The sequence below is a fragment of the Momordica charantia genome, assembly GCF_013281855.1.
Source record: "Momordica charantia cultivar OHB3-1 chromosome 4 unlocalized genomic scaffold, Mcharantia_2.0 BLBB01000004.1, whole genome shotgun sequence".
In the NCBI taxonomy this organism is placed as follows: Eukaryota; Viridiplantae; Streptophyta; class Magnoliopsida; order Cucurbitales; family Cucurbitaceae; genus Momordica; species Momordica charantia.
In genome coordinates this window covers 4,954,640-4,977,539 of record NW_028275162.1, presented here as the reverse complement: position 1 = coordinate 4,977,539, position 22,900 = coordinate 4,954,640, and the positions used below count along the sequence as shown (strand labels likewise).

Here is a 22,900-nt window from a genome sequence, read left to right as displayed (position 1 = left end):
TTAATTTTATTTTAATATATATTAATGTAAACTTTAATTTTAAAAAAGTTGATCTCTAAGATCAGATTGGCTTCCTATCGCCTGCGTGGCCAACAAGATCATAAACAAGAAATTTATTGGATTTGTCCTCGGGTGTATGTTGAAAGCTTCTATAGTTGAAGAAGCTAAGCTGGTACGGACATCTATCCAAATACATGCACTATGATTATATTGGATTACTATATATAGAATTAAAAAACCAAAATTTTGTATTCCTCTGAAAAAACCAATACTTTTGGTATTCCAAACTCTTTAAATTTCCATGAAGTATATTTTAAAAAAACTAAATTATTATTCTTCCTCTATTTCCTTTTATATTCCATTCATTTATCAATAATTATGAGTGCATTTAGACTACCATTAAATGTCATTAAATGTGTATATTTCCTTCTAATATTTATTTTTTAATCTTAATATTGATAGTAAATTGAAATGATAACGTGTACTAAAATGCACAACACATAAAACAATGAAAATGTAAAATATTAGTATAACATTTACAAAAATTAAGAAAGTGAAAGATTTACCGATTCATTAATTAAAATAAAAGTCAGCATTTATATTGACCTCATGGTTTGTATACGTCTCTTATCAAATTATCATAATATATATTAAGTTTATTGAATGAAAAATAAGAGTCGTGAATTTTGAAAGTCGGTGTGTTTTATTTTACTGAGGAAGGTAGTTAGGGAGACTTGTTTTATTGCGTAAATAAACATGTGAGATCGTGGAGTGTGAGAATATCAAGTGATTTCAAATGTACTAATTACTCAAATAAACATGCATATGTGAATTAAAGTATAAGAATGTTAGGAGGGTTTAAAACCATTATTACTCCATTATTAAAGATAGACCTGTTTTTAATAAACTTAGCTATTTAATCTAGCAATATTATGCTAGTATATTTTCGTTAAACTGTAAAAACTAAAACCAATGTAATTGTTATTAAGAAAAATAAAAACAAAGAGTAAACTAGTTCACTCATTGAGTCTCTTTGCATCCATGGTTGAATGGTTAAAGCGTCGATCAAACCGTTAAAGTTCGCTTAATCAAAGCAAGCAAACAAGAAGATCTGACTGAGTTTATGATGGACCGGATCTCGAAACAATTGACTCCATTGATGCATTAATGACCCATTAAAAGGGCAAGTTCATCATGTTTAATGAACTTTACTTGTCAAAGAGAACCCGGTCCGCAAAAGAAGTAGTCAATTGTCGGTAGTGATAGTAGCTTCAAAGGAATTGATAGTATGTATTGAATAGGGTAGATTTCCTCCAACGCAATCCACAGAAATTGAGCTCTTTGAAGGCCTTTCTTTATCCATTCAAGCTAAAAGGTAGTGAGTGGAGTCAGACACAAAACGATCCTCAGCTGTCGAAAGAAGCTTTGTTCGATCGGCTAAACAATATCAAAATTGAAACATGATCTACTATATTTGTTAAGAAAACTTCAAAATAAAATAACGTGAGAGAAAAAGTAAAAATAAATAAAAGAAGAATAACGAAATAAGCCTAGAAAAACTTGTCTGCATACATAATATTTAATAAACAAAATAATGATAATATCGTCCCAAGAACAACATAATAAACTTATTATAACAAAAAAAAATATTTACAAATACAAAATAAAATACATAATAATATAGTAAATGTAAAATTGAAAAATAAATAAAAGAAAATGATAACAAAAAAAGAATTAAAAAACTAATAACCAATACAGACATCCTTGAAGATAGACAAACACCGCCGTTATTAAACTTTATCAAAGTAACATTGTAATCCCTCAAACTTACGAATTGAAATATAGCTTTCATATATGAATTACGTGTGTTGACTTGAAGCGTATCTTTCAAGATTAGGGAGACTCTAAAAACAAGAAAATGAGAGAGAACTAAACAAAGTGGAATTCAAATGGTTGGTGAAGAATGATGGAATAAAATATCTTTTTATATTAATACATGTAAAAGAGTTATAATCTTTTTAAATTCCAAAACTATTGAAATTCTATCATTAATTATTTGCAGTGAAAATCATTAAATTATTCATAAATTCAATAACAACTCTTTTTCATATTCCAACATTTTAGATTTCTTTTAATTGTTACGGTTGATAATTAATTAATTAATTTTTTTGTACAATTAATTACTATTTTTAATGGGGAATATATAGAGAAGTTTATTAAATAAAAATGAATATTAAGAAGTTTATTCACATAAATTATTATAAGCTATCGCTAAAACCAATCTATTAATACAAAAACCTTAATAAAAGTTGAAGACAAAAACCAAAACAAAAAACAAAAAAAGAACAATGAAAAACCTAAATAAAGAAACGCGGTTGAGGAATTTTAATTAAAAAAAACCGTAAAAGGACGATAAATTGAAGAGAAAGGGAGGGATGTGAGAGAGAAACATAAATTGAAGAGAATGATAATTTGGGTATTAAAAAAAGTAAAGGTCAATATTGTCCATATGTACTCTTATATTTATACAAAAACCTAAATAAAAGTTGTATTAAAAAAGACAAAAACAAACAAAACAAAAACAATGAAAAACCTAAAAAATGTAACGCCGTTGAGGAGTTTTAATTAAAAAGAAAAACGTAAAAGGACAATAAATTGAAGAGAAAGAGAGGGTGTGGGAGAGAGAAATATAAATAGAAGATAATGATAATTTGGGCATTACCAAAAAAACTAAAGGTAAATATTGTCCATAAAATATTTCTTCCACATTCGTACTTTTATATATATTATAGATATAGATATAGATTAGTTATTAGTGTTAAATTACAAATTAACTTCGAATAGTTTAGCCTAGGATAGTCGAAAGATTGTTGGATTGAGGTAGATTGATCGGTTTTAAAGGGAGGATGGTCTCCCACTCCCACATGTTGTACTAACAAAAAGAGGACGGTCGGTTGGTCCTCTTTTTCTTGTGCTGCCTACCTCTCACACACACCTCTCGCTCAGATCTCTCACTCTCGTATTTCACGCTTCTTTCTCTCTCTCTCTCATCTCCAAGTCTTAACTCTTGACTCTTTATCTCACTCTCGCCTCTCAACGCTTCTCACTCTTGACTCACTGTCTCACTCACGCCTTTTCTCTCTCAAACCTCTCGACTCTCTGTTTCTCATTAAAAAAATCGATTTAAACTGAGACTAGCCATGGCAAATTAAATCAATAAGAAAAAGCCATTGGTTTTCATTTATGAAAATGGACCAAGTCAATCTTAGCGCCAAACTGACATGACTGTTAAATAGCCCTGGTTTAGCCTTAGTTTCAAATTTGTCATTGTGGTTTGAATTTTACCCCTGTTTGGAAATTTAAAATCCCAAATGATTATTACAGTTTTAAACGTAACAAATCTCTGTTTTGCCCTCATCTTTACGAGAACAAATAACAATTTGATTTTGTTTTTTAAATTTACCTACCTACACCCTTTCTTCTACGCATCATCTCTTTTAAGCAGAATTTTTTCTACTATGCAGATAATAAGACAGAAAAGTTAGTTTCAAATTTTTCTTCTATCTTCTTAGGTTTTTTTTTATTCTAATAGTTATCTTAACTTTAATATCTGTAATTTAAATCCTTACAGATAAACATTTTTTGCATCATCAAGTAAATTCCACGTTGGCTTTCTCTTTTGTTCTAGTCTATTTAAGTTTTCTTGTATTTAATTATTGTTTGATTCTTGTTTATGGTTTTTTTTTGTAGTTCTCTTATTTTTATTTTTTTTCTTTCCTCCATTTGCATTTGTTTTTCATTACTGTAAAATAACTATGATAAAAAATAAAAAGAAAAAAGAAAAAAGAAAAAAGAAAAAAAGAACACTTTGCTACTAATTTAAATTGAGGTGAAAAAATGATTTTCATATGTATTTTTGGTCTAAGATTTTTTTTCTTTTCGTTTCTAATTTTATTGTTCATTCAAATTTTTAAGGGAAAAATAACAATTTAGTTTTTTAGTCATTTATTTGAATAAAGTGAGAACTAGCTAATTTGAAGTTGTTTTTTGAAGTTGATTTGATTAAATTATTTACTTTTATGTGATTGAATTACTGTCTGATTCTAAAATATTATATTATTAATAATATATCTTATAAATTATTAATGACATTATAGTAAAATATTAGTACTTTCTTTTCGTTTATCGTGAACATTCCAGCAATAAATTTTAATTTCAAGGATTTGAAATCATTTTGGTTCCAAACGCAATTAGGAATTCGAAATTATTTCTATAATTTAAAATCTTGTAATTTGAAATCATTTCCTACCAATTCCATATGTCAAACGAAGGTTAGAGTCTAGTTGGTTGGAAGCTCGGATTCTGGTTTTTGATTTTAGATTCATTGGATGGATTCAGTGTTCGACACAATCTAGGATATTCGTTTTTTAAGATTGTTTTCAGATTTTGTAGAAATTCTGAAAACGACTTTCTTAAAAATCTCCATTACTAATTCTTTTCTAACTATCCACTCATTTTTGCTGAATCGACAATGTTAGGGTAATACATATATGGTAGTACATACAAATAATAGTGAAAACTCAATATGGTTGATCTTTTGAGTCTGCTTCAAGACAGGATAACTAGTCAACCAATCAACCAATCTTGGGATAAAGGCTCTCTTGCGCCCATGTTTATTTGTGCTTAACTCTTATACATAGAAAATGAGACTCAATATTTTGACCGCTAATTTATATTATAATGAATATAAAAATGAAGATATCTATTCAATGCATTTCATCCATTTTCTATGTTTTTAGTGTTTTCAGATTCAGAATTTGAAAATTTTAAGATGCAGAATTACATTAAAATATATAAAAATTTTGATAAATATATTACTTCATCTTATAAACTCGTTTTATGTTTATGAGTGTTTGGGGCAACTTGTGCATACCTCAATTTATCTCATGGGACACGTGTCTGATTCTATAACATATGGTGCTAGAAAACACAGAAATTAATTCCTAAATAGGTGACCACAATGAGATTTGAACTTATTTCCTCTCAATTTATCCCAACTCCTTTGAACTAGTGAATGACCCATATGGTTAACATATTTTAAATTTGGATACTAAATGGATATTATGTTTGTTATTTAACGACTAGATTTATAATTTAAACTAATGAACCATATCTTAAGAGGTTATATATATATATATTATTCTACAAAAGTTTTTGTCACTATCCATGGCAAAAAAAAAAAAAAAACACAGAAGAATATAGTCTTCGTGATGCTTTTAGTTTGTTTTTGGCGTTGGCCAAAAAAAAGGTTGGGAGAAGTAATTTGGTTTTTCAAAAGTATCGAGGTCCCTAAGCTTTATAACGATTAATCCTTTATAGTTTAAATTTTATAATAATTTAATTCTTATCAACAAAAAACTCATCAAAATTAAGTGTTTATGTAATGATTTAGTCGGTGTAGTTTATTAATACATTTGGTCCCTCATCATCAATTTATTGACTTTCCTATATAAAAAAACATATAAATTTTAGTAGTATTTTTAGGACATAGATTAAATTGTTACATATGGATTCAAAATTATTATAAATTTAAAAGAACAAGGTCAAACAAATATAGTCCAAATTTATCTCTCATTATACATGTTGTACTAAAAAAAATAAAAAATAAGCGGACACGTGGCAGTCTGGCTTTCCTCAAATGGGGAAATGTGGAAGAAAACGGCAATCGTCAACTGCTGGTATATGTCTATTCGGCCATTGGAGAAGAAGGGATAAGGAGTTTCAGGTGCAGAACTCGGTGTTTTCCGGCGCCAATCCAGCTCCTATAATGGCCGTTCTTCATGCTTCCGCCTCTCTTTCGCTCACCATACGCGGTACTCCCTTTCTCTCTCTCTCACAGTTGCTCGATTTCCCCGTTCTGTTCTTTCATTGTTGAAAATCCGACCGATTCATAAACCATAACAATGTTGCAGATGCTTCCTTCGCAAGATCAGCACCGAAAGTCTTTCCTCTTCACAGACGTCCCCTTCCGAATTTGTACCGCATCGGAACAGCGTTTGCTACTGGCTCTCCACTTGGTAGAGATTCTTATTACTTATATTCTCACTCTAATTCGGATGTTTCTGCGTGACGTATTGCTGATTTCTATCAATTATTAGGTTTTTCAGTTCTTTCTTCCGTTGAAGTCCCAATTTCTAGTGTATAGTGGGGCGTATTATGAATTTTAAGTGGTTTAATGCAACTTCCAGTCTGTTGTAAAGAGGTTTATAATGGGTGGTTAGCTGAAATTGCGATACTAGGAAATTGGAGCTGTTCAGGGAATAGTATGGAAATTTCAATTTTGGCGTTCTTCATAGTTTTTTTAAATCGGAAGCAATATATTCAACTAGACATTATCAAGTATCAGCTAATGGTTGCTCTTGTTCCCAGTGCTAAGCAAGCCAACTGGTCAGAAGAAGCATGCATGGAAACCAAATTCTGTTTCTATAAGATGTGAGCAAAGTACCCAAGGGAGTAACAATTTGGATGTTTGGCTTGGGCGGCTCGCGATGGTAGGCTTTGCAATTGCAATCAGTGTTGAAATAGCAACAGGCAAGGGACTTTTGGAGGTATGACCTTCCTAATCACGGAAAGTGGATCTCATTGTTACTTATATTGCTGATACCTGATAGAAATTGTTTTAAGAATTTCTTTAGCATGGAGACCATAGTTTTGGAATCTGGATTTTGGCCTATCTAATGCTTAACACCTAATTGCAATAAGATACTAGCTCCACTGTCAGGCTCTTTTGCTCGCTTGACACATATTGCAGGTCTTATATTTTCTGTTCAGAAGATTATATTCTTCCTAATTATTTATACAAAAGTATCCTTTTCTACCATTGGCCGTATTCCATTTGAACTTTGAAGTGTTGAGTTGTTCTAAAGATGGCCCTTAAAATGTATTTAGAATGTATTCCAATGGCTTTTGTGGTCAATTTTTATTTCCATACACTTGTCCTACTGATGTTCGCTTGATACAGAAGTGACCATTGAATTATTCTAGGCTGGTCGTTGATTTGCTTGATTCTTTAGGATGGTGTTTGCCCTTCCAATTCTTATTTTCTTTATTTTTTTATCTATTTTGTCCAGTTAGAAGAAATCCATAGTTTAACCTAACCCTCATTCTCCCTAGTGTCTTGTAAGACAAGTTTCATACAAGATACGAAATTGAATTAACTGAAATTTTACCAGAACCATTGTTTTAATGATGCAGAATTTTGGACTAACGACTCCCCTGCCTACCGTGGCCTTGGCAGTTACAGCATTGGTTGGCATATTGACCGCAGTTTTCATCTTCCAATCAGCTTCCAAAAGCTGATCACATCTAAGATTATTACACGTTGGCTGGCTGTAAAGTTTGTAATTCTAAAAAGTATTTTACCTGATATTCGTTTTCATTCGTTGCAACTTGTAATATTCCCAAGTGCCAACTATGGGCAACCAAATTGGAGTGTACAACTAGAAGAACCTTTTCTCACGGAAATGACTCCCACTGATAGCAAGGGCTTTGTTTTCCGATTTTCCTGTATTGTACAGACCATTTTCCGTGTGCATTATATTATATATACATGTTCTGGGGTTGCTAGGAGGAGAGCCTGTGGTGCCCAAGGTTCAATCAATCACGTGTCTTCTTCTAAAGATATTGGCCCCAATTTGTGTTTCAGACTAAGATAAGTGATATATACTGCTTTCTGAAGAAGTTCAATGTATTCCTTTCAGATATGAAGAAAGCATCTCCATCAGTCTAAGTAAGTTCATTTACTCTGGAAAACAAATATACTAGAAGGGGAGACAATGGGCTTTATTGCCTTCTGTCCCAAAGAATCAATACCCTTTCAGCCTTTTCCTGTAGAAGTTTTTCTGTCTAATATTCACTTGGAACACAAGGTATCTCTCATGTATATCTCCCTGTAAACTGATGCTTTTGCTTCGTTTTTTTCAGTTGGTCTTATTTTCTCCTGCAGAACAAAGATCTGGTGCACTTGGCCAGCAAAATTTGGCGTCTTCTTTAATTCTTTTCATATTACAGCATGGGTGCATTGATGTCTAGGATGAGGAAGCGACTCTTCCAGAACCGTGAAGTCAGAATTCTGATGGTCGGTCTTGATGCATCGGGGAAGACAACCATTCTATACAAATTAAAACTTGGTGAAATTGTTTTGACCGTACCAACTATTGGTATGTACTCTGAAAAGATATTAGCTCTCTTTGTTTTGTTTGTTTTTTTTTCCAATAGTAGTTTCAAAACATTTTGATCTTCCTTTTCCTTAAGAAATTTTGTTTGATATTGTGAATGTTCTTTTGAAGTCGGACACAGCGGAGAATAGCTTCTTTTTTTGTTTCTTTGTTTGTTTTCTAAAGTAACATGACATATTACGACATGGTCAAATCTGATCATAAGAAAAGATTCTCTTCAAGCGAATCAGTCTACCTCTATATGGAACTTTATGAAGCATTTTCTTTATTTAGCTCATTTTGGACTTTCTTAGCACCACAATCGTGGGGTGGGAGATCAACCCTCAACTTAGGGAATATATAGGTGGCTTAACCTAGCTCTTGGTGAAAAATCTGTTACTCACAGGTCCTCTTAATAATAATCTTTAATTTTTGAAGTTAAGTTTGTTCACTAATTTTTCTTTCTTCTTTTTGGTGTCTTGTAGCATTTGTTTTAATACTTGATCCATTGTTAATGTTTGTAAATTGGTTTTTCAAAAGTGAAATTTCAAATAGAGAAATGAGTAGTAATGGAAGATTTACAATTTTCAAGTATTATAATTTTCGAAAGATTTTTTTTAGTACAATTTTTGAAAGATATTGTTGTCTTAATTTTGCCCCTATTAAGTACCCTACTTAATTACTTATATTATCAACCTGGCTGGTTAGTTTTAAATTGAAAAGACTTGTCGCTTGTGCAACGAGGTAGGGATATTTGTTGAACAAGTTTATAGTTACATTATGATTCAGGGTTCAATGTGGAAACAGTAGAATACAAAAACATTAGCTGCACTGTCTGGGACGTTGGAGGACAAGATAAGGTTTGAAATCACACCCTCTCATTCTGCCGTCTCCGCTTACTTTACCTTGATTGCAATCTAAAAAAATTAGTGTATGCTTCAAATTTTATGTTAATGAAACTTTAACAATAATGCTAACCAAGAATAGAATAAGTGACAAGGTTTAGGGATCAAAATATTATTTAAACTGAGATGGAATACTACATGCTGTGTAGCATGATGTAGTCCACTTTGATCATAAACCTCACGGTTTTACTTTTGATTCACCCAAAAGGCTTCATACTAATTGAGGTGTTTCTTACTTATATACCATGAAACTTATTCTTTCACAACGTGGGACTTTGTTTGCAGTCTTTGCAAACCTAACCGTAGGTCTATGAACTTTCTATTTTTGGCTAATTGATTCTTGACCTATTGAACATTTTTTAATAAGAACTTATTAGACACAAAACTGAAAGTGAGTAGCCTATTAGGTACAACTTCAAAGGTTAATGACCTACTAAACATTTTCTAAAGTTCAAGGATTTATTAGACATAACCTTAAAAAGTTTAAGTATCAAACTTGTAATTTAAAACACGTACTTGTCCAATTGCTAATATTATTTATGTAACTGTAATGTTAAAAAAAACGATTTATTTAACTAGAGAACAAAATGTTCAAATTAATGAGGTCTCAAATTTGTTTTAAACCAAGCAGATAAGGCCATTGTGGAGACATTACTTTCAAAACACACAAGGACTTGTGTTTGTTGTGGACAGCAGTGACAGAGGGAGAATCTGTGAAGCCCGCAATGAGCTACATCGTATTCTCAGTGAGGTATAGTCTCAAACCTTCATTTTCACACAATTGAGGATTCGAACATATGACGTTTTGGTTGAAAAGTATATGCCTTAGTCATATGAGAGTTAGGAAATACTTCAGTTTTACCTTGAGATGTTAGAAGTTTGAGTCACCATTGATATGAAGAAAAGAAAAAGAAACACTACAAGTTAGGATATTGAGTTGAACTGAACTAAAAAAAGTTCATAGTATTTTTAATAGAAGTTTCTTTTTATTGTGAACAAATCTAGATTTGTTTACAAGGCCTTCTTCATAATCCCTTTAGTTAAATCTATGTGCTAAGATGACTTTGAGATGCAAATTAAAAATTTGACAGCCAGAGCTCAGGAATGCAGCTGTGCTTGTATTTGCCAACAAGCAAGACCTTCCACACACAATGGCTGTTTCTGAAATTGCTACTAAACTTGGCCTCCACACCCTCTCACAGAGAAGATGGTACGCAAGTTAATATTTTTCTATTGTTTTTTTGTTTTTAAGTCTTTTGTCATCGAAAACTTATTTTATTTTTTACTTCAACTTTCAAAACTATTTTATTTTGGTTCTTAAACTTTCAAAATATTTATCAGTGTCCAAACTTTGGAAAGACAATAATTTGTTATTAATTTACCACCGATCGCTCCACACAGGACTAATGTGACTTTGAATATGTGTATTATAATATTAACATGGACCCGTATTGGAGCTTTGTTGAGATGAATATTGGGCGTGGGATATTAGGGTGACGAAATGATGGTAATAGCCAAAAAAGTTGAGGGTCAAAAGATAAATATTTCAAAAATCTAGTTATTAGAATCATTTCTTTTTTTAAAGTTCTAAAACTAGAATAAACACGTTGAAAGTTTTTAAAATAAAATAAAATAAAAGTTTAAAAGATTAATATCTAAAGCAATTTTTAAAATAATTTTGGAAAAATAACAGCCTCTCCAATTTTCACCTTTTTTTTATTTTTTTTATTATTATTTTTAAAACAGGTACATACAAGGTGCTTCTGCAACTTCTGGGGAAGGGCTGTATGAGGGTTTTGATTGGCTATGCAGCAACATTCCCAACGAACGCTCTCCATGACATGATGCTTCATTAATCAATCTTACCTTATGGACTCGTATTTCTAACTCGATCAAAATGTCGAGTTCTAAATTTTATGAAAAATGTCCACGACTCGATATCTAAAACAGATGAGATAAAGATCATAAAAATTTCAAGATCAATGAATCAAAATCTAATACTTAAACTTCACAAACTCCACCTACTTCTGCAATGAATTTGACATGCTCACAATGTCGGAAGAAAATAAACATTTTTTCTCAATATAGTTATTGAATTTTTTATTTTTAGAAATATGAATGCAAAAGTTTTATTTTAAAAGTAGACAACATTCCTAAAATACTATGACAATTTTATTACTATTTTTCTGCATTTTATACTTTTTAGCAAAAAAAACACTTATTACCATGGCAGAAGTTGATGGATCAATTTTTCACCTAGTGAAATAAAAAGAAGAATACTTACGGGTCTGTGTTTGATAACTTTTCTGTTTCTTGTTTTGTTTGGTAATCTTTCTATTTCTTGTTTCTCATTTCTAATTTTCTTAAGAAATTTAAGCATTTTGCAACTAAATATGTTTCTCTTGTTTCTCATTTTTTGGAAACATTTTCAAAATTGTATAGAAATTTTTGAAATAGCCAAAACAAGTTTCTTTTTTCTTGTTTTCTTCTTTCCAATTTTGTTCCAAAACATAAATAAAAAAAAGTTGATTTATCATATTTGAATTCATGGATGTCTGGGCCATGAAATTCACTTTTCTTTATTATAAATAAAGAAGCAACAAGAACGTTACCCAATGAGTCCTAAATAAATGAAACGGTCCATGGGAAAGAAATATGTGGACTAATATATTTTATAGAAATACTTTCTCATAGTTGGCTTATTAGCTCAGTTGGTTAGAGCGTCGTGTTAATAACGCGAAGGTATGGGTCATCTTTTAAAATAGACAATGAAACTGGTTTTTTTAACACATAATTGAAATTCTTCCTAAATTGGTAGTTTAATTTATTAATTATTATAATGCTCAAATGAATTCTGCCTTTCGAACAACTCTCTTCTTTAATTTACTCCAAAATTGGGTTACGTTACAAAATCACGAAATAAAATGAAAATGCTTTAAAATTTAAATATATTTAACTTTTCTAGGGAACTTTTATTTGAGCAAAAAGATTCTTTTTAGTATAATGTAAATATTTTTTAAATACTTGAGACCAAAATTAAGTTAGGGTACATTTTTTAGTATAATCTGAACTATTAAGTATTAACAAAAACACAAAATAAAATGGAAATAGTTTATAATATTTATATTCTTTTTTTTTAAATTTTTATTGAGAGTATAGGACCAAAAGATTTGTTGACAGAAGCATGTGCATTGCAATCCCAGCAAATCTCTCTCTCATTTTTGTCTAACAAAGCCCCTTCTAACCAAACCATATAATAATTTGGTCCTCACCAACTAATTAAATTTAATGTCTATTTTTATTTCCTTGACTAATTAAATTAATCATTGGAATATTTTGTTTTTTTAATATTACAAAACTTCATTTATGATTATTAAAAGGAAAACAAAAAAGGTTAACTATTTGTCTGCGCAATTTTGAATTATATTTATTTTTAATCCTTGTTATTGACATTGTTAGATAGAAAACATATATTAGGGGAAATATAGGTAGTTATTGGGACAAAATGTAGTTAATTTCTAATGGAAGTGAATAAATAGGCACCTGAATTGGATTAGATTTAGGGTGTGTTTGGGAGTGGCAGTAGAACGAGTGCTTTTGAAAAAGAAGATTTAAGTATAATTGATTTTTCAAATTCACCGTCGAAGATACTTTAAAAATCAATTTAAAACGATTTTAAATTTTTCTAAAATCGATTTTTTAATTTGTCAAATATGATCAACGGAAAGGAAGTGACACTCCCAAACACACCCTTAATAACATTTTTGTTAAAAAAAAAAGCACATTGATCACTGTACTTTCACTAAATTAGTTATTTAGTTTTTAGTCTCTGAATTTTAGTATATAATAATTTAGTTCCTATAGTTTAAAATTTATAACGATTTAAATTTTTTTTAAGTTTTTTAGATCCATAATTCAATGAGTGATCAAATGTATTTATAAATTACAAAACTAAATCATTATATATTAAAAAATCGACACTTAATTTTGACGAGATTTTTCACAATAAGAATTAAATTGTTATAAATTTTAAACTATAGGAATTAAATTGTTACATAATAAAGTTCATGGATTAAATTATTACCAATTTAAAAATATATGAACTAAATCGTTACAAACTCAAATTTAGAGATTAAATCGTTACTTTAACTAAAGTATAGGAACTAACGTATTTTTTAACCTAACATTCTAAGTGCAAGATTACATTATTTGTTCTTGAGTTCTTGTCAAATTTTCCTATTGTAAGTTTTCGAATTTATATAGGTTTAAATGGTCTATTTCATTAGTTTTTTGGTGGCTACAATAGTGGATAGACGATTAGAAGTCTACAAAATCAATCTTTCAATTCTCAACTATTTGTTAAGTGATGTCACCTCATTCAAATTTTAAGAATGAATGTCACCTTAAGTTTTGTCAACCAATGTTATTAATATAATCTAAAAATGGGCCTTAAGCTTAACTTAAAAGTTTTAAAATGTAATTAAATTTCAATAAAATGTTAATTAATACAAGGATAATCTTAAACCCTTTCAATGAATGGAAACTAGAACGAACGCTATCCCACTTTACTACTTCACTCTCAATCTTTAAACTATTCCATATCGGTTTGGCGTCGATTATCAGTTGCCATGTACTATAATACAAAAAAAGCTTGAAATGTTTAAATACTAAAATAATAAATTAACTAGTATTAAAAATTTCGTTTTTGTATCAACCTATATATGTAATTATTATTAGTTGTGTACGTTAGATAAATTATCATTGTTATTTAAAAAATAAGAACTTTGAGAATATAACAATTGTTTAAAATTATTGTTCTATATAAATTGTCTTTGTGCACTGCATATTTGAATGTTTGGTTTTGCCCTTTCAAAGTAATCACAAAAGCTAGCTAAGCTATATATTGTAGTTGAAGCAATTCTTTTATAAAAAAAAAATAATAATAATTAATTAATTAATTAATTTTTATAAACCATTCGTTGGGAAACAGTTGTAATATATGGAGAAATCCATACTTGATTTATAATTATAATATAAAGTTTGCATTATTCTTTTAGTATTTAAATAATGTTTGTTGTGAAGTTTTTTGGTCACCAAATATTCTTGCAACAAATTCTATCCTACAAGTATGACTCCTCAATTATTTCAATAGATTAAACTAATTTGGCTATCCTTATCAAGTTTATATTTTTAATGAAAAATAAATCAATTCCAAAAATATTAAATTAATGTAATTTAGTTCAATTTTTTATATTTTATTTTATAAAAAAATATAAAAGTTAGTTAATCAAAATTAAACTATGTACTGGTGATACTCAATAGAAAGTTTATACGTAAAAAATACGAAGGAGATGAAATCCTGGTTTTGTTCATATACTGTTAAAGGTTACATTTTACTCATAGAGATTTCATAAATAACTATTTTAATCGTTGTCTTTTTTTATGGGATGTTAACCAAGGATCGAAAATTTGAACCTAAAACTTAAAAAAAATGTTTCATCGGCCATTGTCGTCTTTTTAATAAGCATGTGAGCCTAATTTGCGCTACGGTATATCAAGGTATATCAAGATTTTTGGACCTATGACCAATAAGTTAAAAGTTCAATACTCTACGCCCAATTAAATTATATTTGAATTCACGATTTGAACCATCAAAATTACTCACATTAGTTTATTTAATTAAATGTTATATTCGGTTAAAAAATAAACTAATGGTCAAAAGATTATAGTATCTACAATATAATAATAATAATAAAAAAATCCAACTATGAAGACATCCTTGAACTTCAAAACCTTTCATAAAAGTCATAAATTCAAATTTGCAGCTGGAGTATTCCATATTTTTAAAAAGTTTTATTTATTTATTTATTTTATTTTATATATCTATTTAATTATTTTAAATAAAACAAAGGAAGAAAAATTGGAGTTGAATGAGTTTGACTCATCTTGGTCATCAATAGCCTTCAGACAGCTGGGGCAAAAGTAAAACTTAAAGAAAAAAGTGGCCAAAAGTCATAAAGTAAATATTATTATCATAATCCATAGATCAATAAAAAAAATAATAATAATAAAAATAAGGCACATTACATCCCTTAAATTTTCTATTTGGTTCTAAATTTAAAAGTTTACAATTTAGTCAACATGAATAATTTAACTCAGTAGTAATTGACACGGGTAAGAGGTCATGAATTTGAATCCTCCTATCCTCATTTGTTGTACTAAAAAAAATCTTGCAATTTAGTAGGGAGAAAATTGAGTTTTTATTTTAATAATTTTATTAATAATGTCAACCATGGAGAAATTAATTTATAATTAAAAAAACATACTACATATACACATAAACTGCTATGTTACCGCTGTCTTACTAAATTCAGTTTAATTTGAAGGATAATTTATAATCATTTTCAAAACCTTAAAACTAAATTGTCATATTTTGAAACTTATGAACCAAATAAAATCTTAACGATTAAAAGTATAATTGACCTAAAAAAATAAAATATAGCAATAAGTATATATTTAAATTTTGACTTGTATTGTAATAATAATGTTTATGAAGTACATATATTTTCCAAATTCATATTATCACTTTGATAGTAATGCAATGATAAGCTTATAACTAATGTAGGTCAAAGTTGGTAGGAATTCATTATATTGTTATGATGTAACCTTTATTCTTAATTTTTTTTTATCCCTTTAAATTATACATATTCCACATAACAATAGAATTAATTACTCATGGGTAATATGCACTTCTAATAAAAACATTTGTGGACTAATTGATATTTTTGTAAATTGAAATGATTGGGCAAATTTTGTACCTAAAAAAATATTAGCTCTCAAAAAGCAACCTATTTTTCTCTCTCTATCATGCCAAAAAAAAACAAAAACAAAAACATGCCACGTAAGAAAATTGTTAACCTCTAATAAAAAAAAATACATTTTAGAGGTTAACAGTTTTAGTAATTCAATTTCTTGCACCGACTTTCCCTTTAGCTTTTACGCATTGTAGAAGGGGATAGTTCTTCAGATTATTATCCATGTAACTTCTTTTTCTTCGGGATAAGTATTATATTACTTTTAAAAAACGGTTTCTAAATTATTTAGAGTGTATAAAATATTTATTTATTAATCTTCAAACCTTTTTTTATAAGGTTATAAATTTTAACGATTTTTTTAGCACAATAAATGAGTGGGTGGATGAAAGATTAAACCTCCATTAATTTCAAAAAGGTAACGAATGTCTTATCAATTCGTCAATCTTTACCATTTTTTCAAAGATTATAAATATCAATCAACTTAACATTGTATTAATATTTTTATCAAACATTTTAAGACTTCAATCCACATCGAAACTTACATACAAATGTGATTAGATAAGATAAGATAATTTTCCTTTTAAAAAGGTAAAATGGAACTTTATTTGGAGAGAGAGAGAAAAAAAAGTTTAGTGATTAGTGGAGTGGAAGTCTTCTGAAATGTGCAGTGTGACCGACATTTTGTTGAAAGATCCAAAGCAATAAAAGCACCACTCTTCACACTTGCCCTCCACTTTTTTTTTTCTCCTTTTTTTTTCTCTTTTCACAATTTTTGAATCTAAATTTAAGAATGAATAAAGTATTTACTATTTATTATCCACTCAGATAATAATAATGACTTGATATTTCGATCGCTATTGGTGAACTTAGAAAAAGAAAAAAATATTAGTTTCTCTTTTTAAAGAAAAAATATCACTTAATCTAATATAGGAGATTGAACTCACAACTTTTTGATTTTAGAGTCTGTAACGCCCCAGACATAAGATTGTTCCTGGCCAAACACGCTTAACTTTGGAGTTCTTACGATTGAGCCACCGAAAAAGGAAGGTGCATATTATTGGTATGGGTAATAACTATCAATTATTTTAAGTTTTTTCTTAACCATGTTTCCATGATCTCAAGATCCCTCCCATTCGATTGTGGTATCAGTTCATTCATGTATCCCTCCTCTCTATTTGGGCGTCACATGCCCACCAGCTTCCGTCTTGGTTCGTCCCCGAACCACATCCTATTGGGAGAGGTTCCGCTTTGATACCATCTGTAATGCCCAAGGTCCAGGATTCGAAATCCGAATTCATATCAATGAGTTATGCTCGTTTTGACAAATCTATGATATTTTTTAATGAGTAACTCTTCTAACAGTATTTATTTATATTAATTTAATTTTAATATTAATTATTAAATATAGACAATTTAAGTTTAGTTCCCATTTATTTCCAACCAAAAGATGTTTGTTGTATTTAAAAAAATTATTAAATATAAACTAAATAAGTTAATGGAAACTATTACTAACCCAGATATTGTTATAAAATAGGCTCCTTTTATACAAAACAAACTATCCTTAAATTTCTTTTCTTTTTACGGAATTTTTTTTTTTATATTTTCACAATTTTTTAAATTTGAATTTATATGAACTAAAATATGTAAGTTTTTTTTAAAAGGAAAATAATAACAAATTTAAATACTATTTTGATCCATATACTTTTACTTTGGTTCATTTAAGTTTGATTCATGTACTTTTAAATTTTATCAATTTTACTTCTTGTATCTTCAAAACATTAGTTTTGGTCCTTGTACTTTTAACAAGTGACCAATTTGATCTCTATTTGTTAAATTTTATACCCAAACTTTCATATAAATTTATAGCTACCTTTCAAGAAATTTAGCTACTAATGTGACGGGTCAATAATCACTTTTTAAAATTATAAGATTTAAAATGTATATTTCAAAAATATATAGACTAAAATAAATAACAAATTGAAAATACATAGAAACGTTTTAAGAATACGAGATTAAAATAGTATTTAAATAAAACATTTTATACTATATTTCATGAGTTGTCTCAAAACCGCTATTTCTATAATTAAGAAAAAAAATATATCTCCATTTTTATACATCTTTTCCCTTTATATTTAATCGTTACAGATAACTCAGCAACTAACTTTTAAATTTTTATTTTAGTAAATGCTTGTGTGGTCCCCAAAAAAAGAGAAAAATAATCCAACATATAGTTTCCAATTTTTTATAACTTCATTATTATAATATATAATATATAGTGTATTGTGATCTAGTTTATCTTCAACCCACTCCTTAGAAATATATATATTTTTTAAATATGATTTAAACAAAAAGTAGAGATTCATATCTATATAAGTTTGAGAAAGTTACTATGTAATATAAAACTAGTTAACTTAGGTTCAAGTCTACCACTCCCGAAGAAAAGAAATTTCCTAACATCTTTTACCACCTCAATATATAATCATAAATTTAGTATCAATATACTTTTAACAAATACTAAGGTTATGTTCGATAATTATTTTGTTTTTTTATCTTTTGTCTTTTAAAATTAAGCTCATGTCCTTTATTTTCACCTATATATTCTTTTGTCTGTTATTAACATTTTAAAAACGTTTTCAAAATCTAAACTGAATTTTGAAAATCAAAATAAGTAGTTTCCAAAAAACATGTTTTTGTTTTTAAAATTTGGCTAAGAATTAAAATGTATTGTAAAGAAATATGAAAAATATAGCATAAGTTTTTAAAAATAGAAATGGTTATCAAATGAAACCTAAACTTTTGATTTCGATTATATCATTTGTGAATAAATGAAAATTTAAATGACAATAAGATTTCGACAAACACAATATAATTTATTATTTACTTATCTAAAGATCGAAGATTCAAATTGCAATAATGATTTTTTTAGCATCCTTAAAAGATATATATACAATTAAAATATATGATTCAAATGATCAATTTAGTCTTTATATCTAATTATCAACATAAACGAATTAAAAAAATATATAATAAAAATTGAATGATGAAATAGAAACGTTTAAAGTTGAAATACTAAACTAATACATTATTTCAAAGTCTAAATTTATAATCTAACAACCTATTTTTATTAATATTTTTTTAAGTACATTAAAAAAGAAGCCCCTCCTATACAAAGCCCGAAGCACTTTTATAATTGTCGAGATTCATCGTAAAAAGCAAAAATAATAAAATAAAACAAAAAACTATATAATAATTATTTGACCGACATGTCGGATTTCAGGTCGTCGGTTTTCCCCTCCCGCTTCCGTACGCTTCCTTGCAGACAGCGTTCGGCTTCTGCGACGGAGCGCACAGCTGAGAATACTGTGGACATCCCTGTAGACAATTATCCCCCAAGCTACCGGAAACCGGATCCCCACCGCCGGAGAAGAACGCCGCCGGTGGCTTCCCCGTCAAAAAATTCCCGTCCAAGTACAGCCTCTTTATAGACTTCTTCTCGCTGTACTCCAATGGAATCGCGCCACGTAGCCGGTTGTACCGGAGCGACAGCGACGACAACAGGGGATAGCTCGCGAAATTCACCGGCACGCCGCCCTCGATTCTGTTGAACCCCAAATCGACGGCCACGAGATCGCTGCCGCCGGCGGGCTTCGAGATCTCGACACGCGTCAGGCTGTTATTCGACAAATTGATCTGCTGGACGGAAGGGAGGAGGAAGAACCACGCCGGCAAGGTTCCGACGAGCGAGTTCTCGCTAAGTTCGATCACCTCCAACTGAGTCGACTCGTCGAACGATGATTTGTCTAGAAACCCAGAGAAGAAATTGCGCTTCAGAGCGAGCTCGAGCAAATTGGGCGGGAGTTTCGGGAGCGATCCGGTGAGTCGATTGAAGCTCAGATCGAGGCGCCTCAAGGCGGGTAGAAAATGCAGCGATTTTGGAAGGTTTCCTGCGAGGGAATTGCGAGAGAAATCCAGGGATTCGAGGGATTTGAGTTTGGAAATGGAAGGGGGGATGGATCCAGAGAAGGAATTGGATCGCAGAGTGAGAAGGCGGAGGTTAGTGAGAGAAGAAATGGCGGAGGGGATGAGACCGGAGAAGGAGTTGTCGGCGAGGTCGAGGACGGTCAACTGAGTGAGTCGGGAGACGAGTGGGGAGAGGGGGCCGGAGTAGCCGGCGGGATCGAGGGTGAGCTGGGTGATGCGAGTGGCGGCGGGGTTGCAGAGGAGGCCGCAGGAGAAGAAGCTCCGGCGAGGGACGGCGCAGGGGTCGGCGGAGAAATTCCAGGAGGCGAGACAGGACCAAGGGGGGATGGAGGAGGGGTTTATGGCGGATTTGAAGGCTTTGAGGGCGGCGACATCGGAGGGGGAGGTGAGAGATCGGACGGCTGAGGAGGAGAGAGAGAGGAGGAGGAGGAGGAGAGAAAGGAGCTTGGTGGGGATTTCCATGGCGGAGGAATTGTAGAGAGAGAGAGAGATTTGAATGGAGAAATGGAAATGGAAATGGTGGGGATTAAGAAGTGGGTTTGAAGGACAGTGCCAGTGGAGTGGAAGAAGTGGAGGAGGAGTTGCAGGCTGCAGCTGTGTCCAAAGATATTTTATTCACTAAAAGAACTACCAATTTGTTCCTCCACTCATCCGCAAAACAAGTTTCAAACTTCTTTTTTAACTAATCAATTCAATGCTAACACATCATTGTTTATAATCATCTTGTAATGTTCTAGTTTGTTTGTTTCTTTTTTGTTTTTCATTTTCTATCTTTTAGAGATATAGCTCTTAGTAATTGTTATTATAAATGTTTTTAAAGTTGCTTAGAAATTTTAGAAAAAACATGTTTGATTAGAAAATTTGACCAAATCTACCAAGTTTGGACTCGAATGTGAGTGATGAACGCACACAACATGCACATAGAGAAAAAAAGGCTACGACGCTCAAGTTAGTCTATCCAGGATCTATAGTTAATAAATAGGTATGAACTATTTAGAGAGGTTGAGTTTCTAACATCAATTGTTGTAGGTTTGCACTATGTGAGAATAGCATACTCAACTCGTCCCTTGTGAAGGTGAGTAATTAGCAAAGGTTTGGTCTTCAAATTGTGTCATTATAATGACTAAACTCTTTTCAACCTGATGCAGAAATTTGGCCTCCTAGAATCTTGCCAAATTCGCAACAATCTTTTAGAACAAAGGGATCGACTAAACCTGAAGAACAGAATAACACTAAGATCGGTGTAGCTTTTGCCACACAAGTTCTGATGCTTAAGTTGGTATCAGAGTAGTTGGGTATAGAAAGTAGGGTTTTTTAAGCACACCTCTAGGGTTTAGCTTACCCACCTCGTATTTATAGAGGTCGAATCTTAATCCCGGATTTACATCAATTGAACTCAATCCCTTTAGGGTTTACATTAGTTGAATCCTATTCCCTTTAGGATTTACGTAAGTTGAATCCTTATGCACTAAGGAGATCTTAAAAGGAGTGTGCTTTACGTTGCATTCAGGGCCGAGGCCAAGTCGACTCGAACTGGGCTTGCACGGGGTCGGGGCGCATTCGAGAGGTTATCAGCCACTGGACCGAGAACCCCTCGACCTCGACCCACTTACCTCTCTTCGGGTCCACTCGTTCTTCGGCTCTCTTTCCTCTCTTTTCAGTTGTTTAGTCTGATCTCTATTTTCTCCCTATAACACAACCTATCAAACGTTTATACTTGCCGTGCAAGAAATCAACTCCAAGTTTCCAACACAACAAAATAAAATAAAGTTTCTTTTAACTCACGACTTTTTTGGAGACACGTATCTAAACCAGCTATGCTCTTGTTGGCACAAAATAAAGTTTCTTGTTTACATAGTATTTATTTTATCATTCTTAATGTAATCCCAGCAAATATGCTTAGAAAATGCTTAATTAATAAAATTCCAAGCAAGAAAATTATAGAAACTTAGAATGACGTAAAAAAATGTATAATAAATATTTAAAAAAATACATTAAACGTAAAATTTGTTAATATTTAATTTTCAAAAAAATAATTTTCATATAAACTTTTACTTTTTAAATTTAAAATTGTAGATAAAAAAAATAAAAAATAGTTATTCAATTTTTTAAATTTTTAAATAGAAAAAAATAATGATAAATAAAAAATATTTATCAAGACATAGTTTTGTAATTCTTTATCAATAAATAATAAACAAGAAACAAAAATGTTATACAAATATTCGATTTTTAGTAACTTTTATTTTTCAATATAAGTTGTGGTTTCTAAAATTTGACCAAAACACTACTCAGCAATTGACTCGTATTTATCATTATCGATAAGCAATCCAATATTGTTATTTTAGAATTGTTTCTATTTAATTTGTATATCTATATTTTAAAAAGTCTTAGGATTTTATGTACTAATATACTTATGTGAGCATTATTTAGTGGATAGAGTGGTAGAACAGATCAAAATAATTATTTTAAAAATTTTAAAAATTAAAATAGATATTTTAAGGAGAAATGATTAAGCTCGAAAATTGTGACAAGAAAGTTACAAAAAAGAAAAAAATTGTACATGGAGAAATCAAAACAACATGTAGGGGCAAGAGGGAGTTATCTATCAAAGCGAACATAGCTCAACGGTAATTGACATATATCTCCAACGAACAGGTTGTGAGTTCGAATCCCTTCCTCAATGTTGTACTAAAAAAAAGAGCAGAGTTATAGTACCAAAGAAGGAAAAAATAAAAAAAAAAGTAACAAAACTTGTTGAGATGTTATACTACTTATAGGTAAGTTCCATTCTTGGCCAAGACAATATGGTAAAAGAAAATTTAAGCAACCATGTTAGAGAAGTTAAAATTGCTGGATGCTTTTTTGGGCTAGGAGTTAGCTTTGAGTTCGAGATGCAAGAAGAACTTATTGGTTGAGTTGATTCTTATGTAGTTTAGAACGCTTTGACTAAGCATTTTAAAATTTATTTTTCTTACTTTTTGAG

At 30.4% G+C, this 22,900-nt stretch overlaps 3 protein-coding genes across 7 annotated transcripts; 2 read left to right on the top strand and 1 right to left on the bottom strand.

Annotated features, from left to right (window-relative positions):
- Nucleotides 1-5,715: 5,715 nt before the first annotated feature.
- Nucleotides 5,716-7,557, top strand: LOC148211678 (stress enhanced protein 1). The gene is made up of 4 exons (XM_088122745.1): nt 5,716-5,873; nt 5,973-6,077; nt 6,430-6,608; nt 7,255-7,557. The coding sequence occupies exons 1-4, from the start codon at nt 5,828-5,830 to the stop codon at nt 7,357-7,359; spliced, it is 435 nt and encodes a 144-aa protein (XP_087978871.1). The 5' UTR covers nt 5,716-5,827; the 3' UTR covers nt 7,360-7,557.
- On the top strand, nt 7,510-11,136 carry ARFB1A (ADP-ribosylation factor B1A). 5 transcript variants are annotated; one of them, XM_088122749.1, is made up of 7 exons: nt 7,510-7,650; nt 7,761-7,789; nt 7,984-8,219; nt 9,006-9,076; nt 9,753-9,872; nt 10,217-10,331; nt 10,868-11,136. In XM_088122749.1, exons 3-7 carry the CDS (start codon nt 8,072-8,074, stop codon nt 10,975-10,977), a joined length of 564 nt encoding a protein of 187 aa, XP_087978875.1. In that variant the 5' UTR covers nt 7,510-7,650; nt 7,761-7,789; nt 7,984-8,071; the 3' UTR covers nt 10,978-11,136. The 5 variants fall into 5 exon arrangements, with proteins under 5 accessions (XP_087978875.1, XP_087978873.1, XP_022148743.2 ...); XM_088122747.1 differs by having other exon boundaries at nt 7,649-7,789; XM_088122748.1 differs by lacking the exon at nt 7,510-7,650 and having other exon boundaries at nt 7,788-7,928; nt 8,006-8,219.
- A 7,895-nt stretch (nt 11,137-19,031) lies between these two features.
- Nucleotides 19,032-20,560, bottom strand: LOC148211677 (Leucine-rich repeat (LRR) family protein). The gene has a single exon (XM_088122369.1). The coding sequence runs from the start codon at nt 20,377-20,379 to the stop codon at nt 19,210-19,212; it is 1,170 nt and encodes a 389-aa protein (XP_087978495.1). The 5' UTR covers nt 20,380-20,560; the 3' UTR covers nt 19,032-19,209.
- Between the last annotated feature and the right edge of the window lie 2,340 nt (nt 20,561-22,900).

Excerpts from the sequence above, each read along its gene's own strand:
- LOC148211678 (XM_088122745.1), top strand. The coding sequence starts at position 5,828 with ATGGCCGTTCTTCATGCTTCCGCCTCTCTTTCGCTCACCATACGCG. Across the intron at positions 5,874-5,972 it reads TCTTTCGCTCACCATACGCG|ATGCTTCCTTCGCAAGATCA; the intron begins GTACTCCCTTTC and ends ACAATGTTGCAG. Across the intron at positions 6,078-6,429 it reads TGCTACTGGCTCTCCACTTG|TGCTAAGCAAGCCAACTGGT; the intron begins GTAGAGATTCTT and ends TCTTGTTCCCAG.
- ARFB1A (XM_088122749.1), top strand. The coding sequence starts at position 8,072 with ATGGGTGCATTGATGTCTAGGATGAGGAAGCGACTCTTCCAGAACCGT. Across the intron at positions 8,220-9,005 it reads TTTGACCGTACCAACTATTG|GGTTCAATGTGGAAACAGTA; the intron begins GTATGTACTCTG and ends ATTATGATTCAG. Across the intron at positions 9,077-9,752 it reads ACGTTGGAGGACAAGATAAG|ATAAGGCCATTGTGGAGACA; the intron begins GTTTGAAATCAC and ends TAAACCAAGCAG.
- LOC148211677 (XM_088122369.1), bottom strand. The coding sequence starts at position 20,379 with ATGGAAATCCCCACCAAGCTCCTTTCTCTCCTCCTCCTCCTCCTCTCT.